General features: G+C 38.2%; 2 protein-coding genes across 2 annotated transcripts in view; one reads left to right on the top strand and one right to left on the bottom strand.

Annotated features, from left to right (window-relative positions):
- Nucleotides 1-7171, top strand: part of LOC143280822 (alpha-soluble NSF attachment protein-like) — a 34673-nt gene extending 27502 nt beyond the window's left edge. The window contains exons 8-9 of the mRNA XM_076585522.1: nt 754-927; nt 4005-7171. Coding sequence (XP_076441637.1) covers nt 754-927; nt 4005-4154 — 324 coding nt within the window. The 3' untranslated portion in view covers nt 4155-7171. The remainder of the gene's footprint in view (nt 1-753; nt 928-4004) is intronic.
- The window catches only part of LOC143280821 (golgin subfamily A member 5-like), a 39152-nt gene continuing 30666 nt past the window's right edge, over nt 5739-14224 (bottom strand). Inside the window, exon 15 of the mRNA XM_076585521.1 lies at nt 5739-13403. Coding sequence (XP_076441636.1) covers nt 13341-13403 — 63 coding nt within the window. The 3' untranslated portion in view covers nt 5739-13340. The remainder of the gene's footprint in view (nt 13404-14224) is intronic.

Raw genomic sequence — 14224 nt, 5'->3', positions numbered from 1 at the left:
TGGACACAACACATATAATGACACAGACTACATCATCGACATGTTTACTGCATTTGAATATTTTTAAGTGGATACTCAATTAACTAGAATAAACATGAAAGAGAAATTGAATTGACCATGTTGTACTTTCCCAGCGAGTATAACTAAATTTGTCCTACATCTATCAAGATCCAGAAAAAACGGCAAAGTGTTGCAGTGGGCTTGAGGCGATGGCAACGTCTCCTTCACCGCGGACTTTAAAGAATTCTTAAATGCCTGAGATATACCCAAATAACATGATTTAAACAATATTATCACTTTGATACCACAATCGTTTTCACGTTAAAAAAAGCATGCTAAAATGTTAATTTTTGAATGTCATTGATAGATCTGCATTAGTGCACAGACAAAGACAATTTCTTCCCATCTGAACATTCTAGGTTCAGATCTACTCTCTGCCTTTTTTTTTTTTTTTTTTTTTTTAACCCGATGCTTAATAATAACAGATACAGAACATATCTTGTTTATCAAGATTGCAAGACTTTTCCAGCCCCTGAAATGTCTGCTATTCTCAAAAACTTGTCCAGACTTACGTGATTCTGAACAAACCCTGGAACTGTATGTCCATGATGATGAACAAATCCTCATCAGGATGTGTGTTCATGTGTGTATGTTGATATGTGAATAGAATAGAATGGAATATTTTAATGGCCAAGGGACCTGTAACCTGTAAAGAATAATAATAATGATTTTTATTGTTTCCTTCCCTTCCAGTTGGGGATGTTTGCCATGGACAACAGTCTGCTGAAGTACAGTGCCAAGGATCACTTTTTCCGCGCCTGTGTTTGTCACATGTGTGTCGACCTCGTCAATGCTCAGTTGTCTGTGCAAAAGTATGAAGAAATGTTCCCAGCATTCTCAGAATCCAGAGAATGCAAACTGGTCAAGGTGAGACTATCATCTGGGAGTTCTTGAATGTTCACAGTTGTTTTCTTCATAGGATTTTTTTCCCCACAAATTCACGAATATCTGTATGCTTTAGAAACATGGACATTGGACCTTGCATGTTTCTTTGTACAGTGAATGTTTTATGTATGGGTTTTTAAGTGACCTATTAACCCCTTCACTGCTACTACGTTTTGCTATAGCCTATGCTGAGAACATTTTCAGAAAAACAAGAAAAACGCGCCTATGATTTTAATTTGCTTATATTTCAAAAGTACTTAAGATAAGTCCATAAAAGTATATATCAAATGAAAGGAAAATGAACCAAGATTTTGTTTTTAATACTCACATGTTCAGATAATGAGTCAATCTGACACAAAAATTCCATAAATTGCAATAAAAAAAATGGTACTGTCATTCCATCATATATGTGCTACATCATCAACCAGGTTATAAAACCAGTCTTTCTTGTAACTTGTGTGATCAATCACACACACTGTCAAAGGCTGTGCAACAGTGTTCAGGTCCATAAGTATCCAGCACAGTCCACACAAAGAATGAAAAGGGTGTATTCACCCATCATCTATTGCCAGTAAAAATGCTGTGTGTGGTACTTGCGGAAACGGTCTTCAAGACACAGTGCTGGTTTGCTGGGGCAGTCTGGGCAGTAGAACCTCACATCCTTTCTTTGCCCTTTCTTCCAGCAGACTCTGCACCTCTTTTGTAGCTGGGCCTTCTGTGGGGTAGGTGGGATGACATCAGTGAAGTGTCGTCCACACAGACGAACAGCTTGGTCATCTTTAGCAGTGTCTGGGTCTTGGTCACCAAAAATCATGGCACTAATTACATCCTTCTGGAAGTCCAGGAGTGTACTGCTGTTGCCTGCTTTTTTGTAGAGGATGTGTGCATTCAGCTTGGCAATTTTTAGAAAATGTACACACAGATATTTGTACCACTTCAGGGTTTTCCTTGTGGCATCATAGCTGTGGTCATGATGATCCACGGCACCCATGTTTTTGTTGTAATCCAGAATTGCTGGAGGCTTATTTACTGCTCTTTGGTCTTGCTGCTGCTGGTCTTCAACTGCAGGTTTGTGGCAAGTTGTCAACTCCAGATGGTCCAGGATGAACGTCATGATCATCACCATGCTGCATACCTGAAACACATTGCATAAAAGACGAAGTTTGTTGGGGTTTTTTGGGGTTTTTTTTTTTTTTTTACATATAAATATTTTTGATTGTTTTCAGAAGCTGAAATACAAACACACACACCTACCCCCCCTCACTCCCCCCCACCCCCAACACACGCACACTGAAACTGGTTCATGGTATGCCACACCCCTTCATTCTCTCTTTCCCATACAAAACAAAATGACAACACACACTTCTACAAGTGTTGTATTTACAAAGTAATTTAGGCATACAATTCTGTATATCATTCTCCGATTTCAGTTTTGTAAACATCTCCTTCTACTCCCCCCCCCGCCCCTCCTCCACTCACACACACACACACACAACAAACCAATACACACTCGGGAATGAATTCACAGAAAGCTCTCTGCAAGCGACACACGCTGTCATCAACAATGAGCCATCCAGCAAACCACGCCCCCTCACAGCGTTGGTCACACACAGTACACACGTGACTTGACTCTCTCACACACACACTGATCAGTGACTGACGAAGCTACTTACCACAGCTAACACATTCAAAACACACACAATGCAGTTATATTCATTGTTACAACAAACAGAAAGCAAGTAATAAACTGACAAACCTCATAAACACCCACCTGCATCTTGAGTCAGCTGGGCTTGTCTGTTTTCATTTTCGTCAAGCAACCCCACCTTCCACCCCCCTGCATGTCAAAATCAGCGTCTTCAGCATCAACTTCAGGCAGTTCTGTCTCATTCAGTCCGCAATCTTCATCTCTACTATTTGCATCATGAAGGATTTCTTCCAATACTCGTGCAAGTGTTGGGGTTTGTCTGCATTCAGCCATGGCTTTGCGAACACAACTTGAGCTTCGTACAAACTTGCAAAACTTTTGCCATAAATAGGACAATGAGATGAATATTTTTAGCTAATGGAAGTCAGGAGATAAAGAGCTCTCAGGGGAGCTAACTTAATGGTTTGCAGACCGTATTTTCTGCAGTGTGGGACTCAAAACATAGAACGTTGTAACATGACGTTTGGCGCACGTCAATACGGCATTGGTGAGTGACATTTCATGATGTACACGGTACGTCAACAGCGCAGTCAAGAGGTTAAGTAGTATGTTTGCAAGTGTGTGTTATTGTTTCATAAAAAAACAAAAACATTTAAGATATTGTACATACTAAATATAAAAGAAAAGCGGATAAATAAAAACAGGGATAGATAAACATATTTCCATTTTAAAAAAGCACTTCAACTTGTTTTTCTTCTTTTTATGATGTATAATTGAAAGTGTGTTTTTGTGAATCTCACTGGCAGTCTGAATATGGATTGATAATTCTCTGTCTATTCTTTTTACAAATGGCGTCTTTTGTGTTAGTGCTGAGATGAGGATAACATGTTGACAAGCTGCAAGACGGTGTGTGTGTGTGTGTGTGTGTGTGTACGCGTGTGCTACTCCTTCCACTACCCTGCCCTGCTCAGTGTTTCTGTCATTGTAATACACATTTCTTCAGGGCAAAATAATTGTGAAAGGTTTTTGTTTTGGCTTCAGTTCATTTCAGTAAAGCATTAAAGCATGCAGAATGATTATGTACACTGTTCAGGCAACCAAATGTTGGAAAGGGAAAATGTGGAAATATCACTAATTGTTGCTGTCATGATAATATTGTGGTGTTGTTGGCGTTTACTTTTATTACTGAACTACAGAATCAGCCACAGCCATTCACTTTTTTTCTGGCCAGTGGGTAATTGAACATTTTATTAATTGTTGGAGAGATGCATTCATTTCATCCTCCTTGCAAAAGTAATCAGAATATATTAAAGAATATGTGGAAAGCTGTCTTCAGATTAATGAGTGTGTTATTTTGAACTGCAGTGATAATAAAGAAGGGTTACATTATTTAATTTTGATTCTGTTGCAGAATTTACTGAAGGCTTGCGAGGAAGAGAATGTGGATGGATTCACCGAGATGTTGAGGGAATTTGACAGCATCTCTCGACTGGACAAAAACATAACGGCCATGCTTCTGAAAGTGAAGAAACAACTGAACGCAGAACCAGATTTGTGCTGATCTTCTTGGGTGAAGAAAATGTGACATCCACATTTTTACGCAAAAACACTGATTCTTTTTTGACTTACTCTGTGTTTTATTTGTATAGAACAGTGATTTATATTGTTTGAGCCTCTTGACTTCATCATTTTTCTTTTGTCAACAACTTACATTTGATAAAAATGTACATGATAAACGAAGGAAGATTTCTTTGTTTTATTCATTTTATACACATTCTAATGACCATAATGGTGGGATCTAGTCACTGCAAATTGACAGACGACAAAACATTTATAATCTGACTAAATGCATCCTTGTAGTTAAAAACTAAAGTCATTCTTGTTAACCAATTCAAGTAACAACAAATAAGCTGTTACTCTGCACCCATGTGTGCCACAGAAGAAAAAGAAAATAAAGAAAAAAAAAGTCATGTTTCTGATAATTGTCCAGAGTTCAGGCTCTGACTTCATCATTCCTCTCTCAGTAAAGTCATTCCAACCGTAACAGTGTGGACCAAGAAAACATGCCATTAGCATTTTATCACTCTCCTTTGCATGTGGGAGCAGGAAATGGGTGAACACTGTCCTGAAAAATCTCTATCAATAAAGCACCATGCCACTTCCATTGATACACAGGTTACTCGTTTTAGATTAATCATTCCCTTTTATCAAATTTGTGAAAACCATCATGAAAATCCTCAATTTCAGCGAAGCACTGTGCCATTTCCACTGGGATTCAGGTTACTTGTTTTAGATTAATCATTCCCTTTCATGTAATTTGTGAAAACCATCATGAAAACCTCAATAAAGCACCAAACCATTTCCACTGACATACAGGTTTCTTGTTTTAAACTAATCATTCCTTTCCATCTAATTTCTCTTGTTCAGGAACTCGTGCATGCACTGTATATTGGTGAAATGGCAACAAAAGGGTTGTCCCTGACAAAATCAAGTAGAAAAATCTACTTTGCTAGGCTAGTATAACACTAGCAGGAAAAAAAACCCAGAAAAATACGGATGTGCCACTGTGGTGATGTACTCTCCACAGGGAGAGGAGCCTGAAATTCACACAGAGAAACTGGACAAATACATTGCCATACAATACAATACAATACACAACTGCAGGTCACATGGCACTGTTAAGTCTTCAGTGCCATGCTTCTGCCATCTGGAGTTCTGAGGTCCAGTTTGAGATCCAGGGACTCACACCGTGCGACTTGCATGTTGCAGGACAAAAGACAACCACCCCTGGATGAAGGGTGCATTACCTGCCTTTCTACCTGTATAGGATTGTAATCACGAATTCCAGCCTTTCCACCAGAAAACTTCTGGACACTAAATAAGACCAGCAGAAAATCCACAACATAAGAGATTATGACTCAGAGAACACAGTGGAAAAAAGAACAGTGAAGAACAGCAAAGGCTATTTTGTTTACACAGTTCCATCCAGCAAAACAGAACAAATTAAAAATTCATTTTTCATAAGAACAGGAACAGAATGGCATCAGCTGGAACATGTCATCGATGAAATTACCACTGCAGCATTTTAAAAGTTATCTTCCAGTAGCTGCTTTCCATTATGAGCAATTTTTAAAAAACATGTAAAAAAAAAAAAAGAAAGAAAAAAAAAGAAGTGAAGCATGCGCTCTCCCAGGTCTGTGATGATGGCCAAAGCAGGCCACTTATTGAACCTCATCCTGATCCCTCAGTCTGCACATTTGACTCGGCACTCTTTCACCGTTGATCTCCACTTTTTGTTTCTGACAGGGGATCTTTCTGTCTGCTTTGTGCTCTGGCAGGACGGCAACTGTGTTGGTGTTGAGCATGTATCATCTCGGTTCAGTTGGAATAGGATGCATGCTACTGCAGGCCAGTTATATCAATGGTTAAAGCTTGTTGGTGGATATAAATCATAAGTGGATTATTTAAAGGGTATAAATGTTACTGAATACAGGAGCTGGATAAATTTGATGAATTTTCTTTCAGACTTTTCACAGAATCTTAGTTATTACACATGCACAAGAACTTGATGAGGGAAAAGATGGTCTTAAAAACAAATACAGCGGGTTATTGCAAATGCAGGGGTTGGCTTGTCTATGGTGTAGTGTTGTCATTCACCTGAGATGAAACTGGTTTGTGAGTGTACTGTATGTATGTGAATCAGCAAATCACAGATGTGATTTTGTCGGCGAAACACACGCAGATAAACAGTTTCAATTTCCTACATTATTTTAATCAGCTGTCCATGTTAAAACAGAGTAGATGTGAATATATACATATATATATATATTTTTTTTTTTTTCAGTCTGTGATTTCATCTCTTGTTGGCTTAAAATGCATGTGGTTATATAAATGTCAGAAACTTTTTTGACAAAAGAAATGTAGATTACCACTTTTATTTGTGTGTGTGTGTGTGTGTGTGTGTGAACTTTAGATATGCTGCTTGGATAAAAGAATAAAATTGGAATCGACAGTAGGCAAAAGATTAACAGGTAACTATATAATACTCGTAGCCAAAGTGCATATGGGCTATCTGATGCCTGTTTGCTGCTGTTAATAATGTGCAATTTCATGACTTTCACATTGATGACAATGTTTATGTACATACAAATGATCGGCATTTGTCCTTTTCCTAGTTTTATATGTGCAGTTTGGTAGATTCTTTACGATTTAAAAATAGAAGCAGACGTAGAAGCAGTGTTTTCAATGTATTTTACCAGCAGATAAATGTAGAAGGCTAAAAAAAAATGTAAAAAGATATTGTAAAACAAAATAACCCCATCCTACCATCACATCAGTGGTGCTGTTTGCTTTTTTTTTTTTTTTCATGACTGAGTGATTGAACCAAGTTTCCTTTCTTGGTCTGTCTGTCGTCACTGGAACAATGACTGTTAGACTGGTGATGCTGTTTTCTTCTGGTCGCAAATAGGATCACTTGGAGCAAACCTGGTTTACTTTTTCCTACTTTTGTGTTCTCTGTGTCAAACAAAATGCAAGATACAAAAAAAAAAAAAAAAAAAAAAAAAAAAAGAAAGAAAAGATATTATTAATTCTTTTAAACCCTTTATTATAGAAATAAGTGTATAGATTGTGTTTTTTTCTTAAATTCTTGAACACCTTTGACTATTGAAATCAGCATTTTGTGATGGTTTTGGATTTTGTAAAATGAGTCGAAGTCGAGTTTTCTCTTGTATAGCATTATTTCGGCCCCACACTCTTGCAGTTATTGATAACAGCCAAAACTGCAGTCAGTGAGTAACTAAAAGACCTCCCTGTGGCTAGTAGTAACCTTTTCAAGAACATAGCCATGAACCCAAGTTGAAAATGGCTTAATGGTAGTTAATAAACTATATGAGGTCACTAGCCACAGCTGCTTTTACTTTCTCCACCTGAGTGGAGTATTATTTTGCACAGGACAGGAATCGCACCCCTGCTGGAGTCTGCTCCAGTGGGTGGTGGAATGTAAGAATAAACATGATTTTGGGGAAAATGGCGTGTATCTGGTATTTCAAATTTGTTCCCAAAATGTCATTTCCCAGTAGTCCAGTTGTCTTTCATATCGCAGAACAGAATGTTGCACTGACTTCCTCACTTTTCCCCCTTTTATTTGTTGGCTTTTCCTTTCTTTTTTTCTGCGTTCTTGGTCCCTGTTTTTATTTCTTGAAAGCTATTTTTGTCTTTTTGGTTTTCCTAGACTTGATAAATAGACTCATGGAGAGTTCCATGCTTACATGACTTAAGAGGCACATCAAACGCAAATCAGTAATCATCATTCTTTGTGTTTCATCTGTGACCACAAAACACATAAAGTATCTTACTTGGTGACAGGTTTGACAAATGAACCCTCCACTGTCTTTTTCCTCATGTGCAAGAATAATTTTGAGGCCTCTCGTGTTCACAAACACATGGACTGAAAAGACACAGTGTCGAGGTCGCACGTTTGCTTCTTTTGTCTGTGTCGATCTCCTTTGGAACTGCTTGCTTTTGGATGAAAGATGCACACGTGCAAGATCCAAGATGGCTGCAGAACCCTCCAGGGGTCAGTTGGGCACTTTGACTTTGTTCTTTCCTTTTTTGAACCTGGAAATTGTGAGGTGCTGTTGGCGTTATCGAGTTTTGTACGTTTTGTAAATACAAATTTGTTTACTTTGTATGCTTATGTTCGGGTTACATTTTTTTATCCTCTGGCAAAAAAAATTGACAATGGTCAAGGTCAGGGGCATATTCTCTGTTTATGTCATTATATGATGCACTATATTTGTGCATAATTTTCTTTTCCAGGTACTTTCCTTTGATTGTTTATTTTTGTTTATTTTTTCAGGTTCTTTGGGAACAATATTTACAGTTTTTCAGCCCTGATAATTATGGCCTTGAGTGGTCGGCTGAGTTATAGGCAACAAAAGATAAGTCCTCATTGGGAATTTCACACGCTTCCGGTGATGCACTTTGTCATAAGGGAACCAGAACAATTCCTTGATAATAAGAGCAGTTTGTTACTTCAATACCTATCTATGGAATGCACTTGGTCCCAAAAGATTGCTGTGATTTTTGAGTCTTGAATAAATGTGATGCAGTATACATACAAGCTGACAAATAACACTATAATTCTCTTATTATGAATTTAGATCTAGTTGCTGTAATGTGGTGATTTTCAGCTACATGTTATAGAAATATAGCACATGTAATTTACTGATTTCTTTGGACATCATCTCGTATCAATATGAAAAATGTGTACCCACAATTTTATGCACATATGTGTACTTGTATAAATTATGTATGCTGGTGTGTGCGTGCGTGTGTGTGTGTGTGTGTGATGCATGAACACAAACATCACTTTTTGACAACTTTTATTGTCTCCCTCACTGATATGACAATTAAGTTTGAGAGAAAAAAATCTTCCACACCTATGTACATTATAGAATATACAAAGTTGTACTGACATTTAGTTCATACATGTAAATAAAGGAGCACAACTGTTCAAGAAGTAACTTTCCTCTTCCCCAACAAATCACAGATGATAAATGTGTTGGTCCAGAGCCATGTTTGTGGTTATGACTGGCACTTGCAGGATGAACGAGACCATGTTTTTTTTAAAAAAAAAAAAGAAAAGGAAAGAAAAAAAGAAGACGGTTGCAAGAATTAGTCTAGTACTCGAGTCCTCAGCTTCTGGAAGTATTCTCTTTCTGCTATCTATTTCTTTGGCCACCTATATCATTCTAAAAATATTGAATAATCCCTTTTACTGAAAACACATTTTGCTATGCTTTGTGCTGAGAAAAGTTCCAGAAAATGGAATGTACACGTTTGTAATCTCACTTCAGTCACAACTTCCCAAGATAATAGTATGTTCAGTCATAACTCATATCTTCCAAACTATGTATGATATTATAGAAACTATGTATCACCATGCTATATTTCCACTACTGACAGTCAGAGAAATAATGAACTTTATATAATGCAACTTGGACACAAAACATGCACACACACTCACACAACTGATCATTACATGTTCCCAGCTATTCGTTCACAACACACACATGCAGAGACAGAAAGAGAAAACAGAGAAAGGTCACAGTGTACCTCCCCCTTTCACTCACTGGCACCCACCCATAAAGGAATTAAGTTTCCTTCATTTTATTTCCATACAGATGACATTTCTGCAATGCTGAGCGAAAGGGAAAGAGCATGATGTTTGGATGAACAGTGTATGTCAACACAGCATTGGCACCTGGTGTTTTATGATGTATGTTGCATGTCAACAGAGCAGTCAAGGGGTTCACAGGCCTCCTGAAGAATATGACTGTGCAGACACTGAATCATCTGACCTTCCAATGTTATCCCATCATCTGACCTTCCTAAAATATTATCCCATCACTTTGGTACAGTCTACAGAACATACATAAGTCATTTTAATTAAGCACCAACATAAAATACAGCTTATCATGTATTGTGATCAAAACTATACATTTGTTCCATACACATGGCAATGAAAGCCTTGAAATGAATACACTCTGCTGGAGAAGCAGATCAGTCTGAATGATTCAAACAACAGTTTTGGTACAGGGGCAGGAGGAAATGAAACTTCAATTAACTGCATCATCAACACCTTCCCTCTTCCTCACAAATCTACAACTACCCCAACCCCCAACCCAAACCCAACAACAACCCCCCCCCCCTCCCCCAACCCCTAAAAAAACACACCCCAAAACAAGAAAACAAAAAACCTGATCCAAAGAATCATGACAGTGTTACAATATTTCAAACAACTGGAATGCTGGCCTTAGATGAGTAACACAAGTTCTGGTGACAGAAACACTGATGATCAGCTAGGATATTATCACAGTGCTTTTTGCATAAATAATCACTGGTCTTCACAAAGCCCAATTTCTTTGCTCACTTCTTGCTTTCATTTTCTGTTCTTTTCCTCCATGTAGAAGCTGACCAAATTGCATAGCTGTTTCATATGCTAAGAAGTTTAAGTTCAGAATTCACTCTGTGTCAAAGTCAGATACCGCTGTGGCAGTGATGCCGTTGTGTCTAAACACGCATTATAGAAACACATACACAATACACATATATACACATAACAGGCAAAATAATTTTCACCAGTATTCACTTTCCATGATTTGAAGTATTTCAAATCTGAAATATCTGCGGACTTGTGTGAAAAAACAAAGCAACAATAGCCAAAGGAAATAATAACCAATTCATTCCAGGTAGCATAAATATCTGACAGTATGAAAACATCATTTGACAACTTGTATGGTGGAATCTTATCAGGTTCTGTTTTTTTGGGAGGGTCTCCGAATTTGGGATGTTTTGCTTTCTATACTTTGATAATGATGAATGATGATGGGGGTGACGATGATATTGTTATAGAAATCTATTTAGGTTTGGGATTACCTCACAAGGCTGTACTCTCATATCATATCCTGGCATCAACCAGGCTGAGAGATACAGACAACTACAGTGTTGGTCAGGAAATCTGAGCAACACTCCCAAGTGAAGTGAAGAAGATAAACCTCGATTGTGTGCTCCCAGTCTTCCCATTTGAGTCCACAGCACACTCAACTCTGGGTAGCAGCTGGTCATGGGTCACCTGAGATGTGTATCGAACACGTGTCCTCCCCCACTAGTCGCTTCACAATGCTATCACTTCGCCACTACGACTGGTATGTTCTCTGGTTTTGTCTCGGGTATCTGAGCTCACTGTACAGCATGTCAGTAGTTTCAAACATCAAGCATCATGAAGGTGATGATTCCATGAGACTAAGTGAGAGAACTACAAGGCTCACAAAAAATGAAGGACCACTTGGGAACTTAAGAGTTTTCTTCTTGGGGGTATAGTGAAATGATGTGGATTTCTGGCAAACAGTGGTTTATGCAGCCAAGGTAATGTAACTGAGCACCACTCCTAACCAGGGGAGCTTTCTTGCACAGTATGCATTTCCATTTTGAAGTGACGTACCTCTCACTATTTACAAAAGCAGGTTTGGTTTATTAATTTGTGTGTACAACACTTTTTTTTAACCATCAGTTTTTAGGTCCTTAATATTTTTACTCTTTTCCATCAAATTCATAATTATTTTTAGGTCACTTGCATTTAAACCCAAAGGGCTGGAGATCACACACACACTTGTGCACAGACTATGCTTTTCATCCTTACAATTAATATAATTGCAAAGATTTGCAGACATGTGCAAAGCAAAAAGAGCCAGAGCTGAAGGAGATGACTGTTTACAAAAACTAATATAAAAAAGAAAGAAAAAAAAAGTGATTCTAGTTTGAAAGGTTATCACAAGTCCATACATTTCCTCAGCCTTTCCCAACTACATGGTTCACAAAAAGTTAAAGATTGTTTAAGAACTTGCATTGTTTTCTCCTCGGGGAACATAGTGAAGTGACGATAGGTTTCTGGAAAATGACTGTGTATGTAGCCAATGTAATGAGCACCACTCATAACAAGACAGGTGCTTTCTTGTCATTTTTTCTTTACATTGAAAACTCGCAGCTATTGTTTACAAACCAATGAATAGGTCAATTTTTTTGCAAAAACTTTGATTTTTCAAACTATTCCTGGCGAACATGTGCCTGATTCAGCCATTTGTATATTCAGTTAGAAGCCAGTGGTGGACCAAATGCACTCTGGATATTTTAAATCATTACTTGATTATTTACGACATTTTAAGAAAACATGCCTGCTTTCATGAAGCAGTCCTTAACTTTTGGTGACGTGTGCATTTGCAGGTCACCAACACTATTTGTGTTGTTCAGTATCATCCTTCACTGGTGTTCCATTGTCGTCAGCACTGGTGGAGTGGTGGCCTGGTGGTAATCTATCCCCTAAGGAGATTAGAGAATCTGAGAGCACAGGTTTGAATCCCATGCTCACCACTATTTTCTCCCCTGTTAGACCCTGAGTGGTGGTCTGGACACTACTCCTCACTCGGGCATACTCCTGCCAAACACATTAATAATAAATCATCTGTATCAGGAATTCTATTTCCCAGGTACTTTTTGTATGGCTGTCTCTCTCTGTGTGAAGGAGATGGCATATAAACAGCATCACAGTTCATCATTTTCCACACTACAGGGTTCACAAAAAGTTATGAACCACTTAAGAACAGTGTGAATGCCATACTCACCAGTATTTTCTTCCCCTCCACTAGACCCTGAGTGGTGGTCTGGGCACTATTCCTCAAACAGAAATATTCCTGCCAAACACCTTCATAATAAATCAGCTGTATTCAGAACCCTATTTCCCAGGCACTGTCTGTCCAAATTTCTCTCTCTCTCGGGGGAGCAGCCTGAATTTCACACAGAGAAATGTGTTTTGACAAAATGTAATACAATTCAGTCAGCCAGCTCTTCTCACCCTTCTTTGTACCAGGCTTCCGCTTCCACTTGTACCAGCTTCACACACATGCTTGCTTCAGCTAAACATTTTTAGTCCTTTTACATTGACTAGTTTTTACACTTCTCTTTTTAAAATCTTTTTTTCATATAAACAACACTCTAGCCTGTGGATTTTTTTGTGTGCAGATTTTGTTTTCTACCCCATAAACTTTTAAGCCTCCCCCAACGGTTGCAGCAAGAGGAACCCAAAGGTATACCAATGACAGGCTGTCCCACAGTGGAAAGTGTCACTGTCAGACCCCACATGCAGCCAGCAGTGTAGCAGTGTGACTGACCATACCACAGCTCACTCTCAGCTGTGCATCTCCTGCTGGTATGTGGCCAGTACCACCATCACCCATAAGTGCAGCAGCAACTGGAAAAAAACACACACAAAAACGAGGCAAAGCCACATCACTTCAAAATGGAAATGCCTCACATGTGATTCCTTCTGATCTAAAAACTACAAGAAGAATGAAAACATGCGGGGTGGGGACGGGGTGGTGCAACAGTTCTTTGTGTATGTCTGCCTATTACTTTATCTTTTATATTTATCTGTCTATATATCCAAATCATATTTTTGCTCACCGCCTGAAATGAAGAGTCGAACTGAAAGTCATGTGCTGTAAACCAAACAATTCCATGTACCTAAAGAGGCTCGTATGATCAGCGGCACATTCTCAAGTCCAAGATTCAAACTTCCCATCTTCTTCACACCTTTCTGTTATTTCCTATTTTAGGGTTATTTTCTTTCTTATTAACAAATGATTAACTGCAAAAAGATAATTCTAAGAGCATGAGTTGATTCAAATTATATTCCTATGCTGTCAAAAAATAATTTATACAGATCTACTGAAACATCATGGTTTGTATGAGGTGGTGCTGTGAGCCAAAAACCCACATGCCATGTTCGCGAATACAGCCAGCATCACTTGTAAGTGCAAAGACATCAACTTTATGATAATGATAATAATAATAAGAATTTAAACAAAATAATAATAAGTATATTTTACATTAAATATCAATCTTAGTTGAAAGTATGAGACCTGAATGTACCAATGGAAAAAAACAAAGAAAACTAAAGGTGAGGAGAGAAGTATATCAAGGTCAAAAGAAGACGAATTCAAACTGAAATATTTTACTGAGAGTAAAAAGATAAGCTACAAACTTCTTTCACCATGCCCTCACAAACAACCC

This window comes from Babylonia areolata, chromosome 4 (assembly GCF_041734735.1).
Source record: "Babylonia areolata isolate BAREFJ2019XMU chromosome 4, ASM4173473v1, whole genome shotgun sequence".
NCBI classification, from domain to species: domain Eukaryota; kingdom Metazoa; phylum Mollusca; class Gastropoda; order Neogastropoda; family Buccinidae; genus Babylonia; species Babylonia areolata.
Note: the sequence above shows the minus strand (reverse complement) of the source record. Positions and strands in the feature narration are given on the sequence as shown.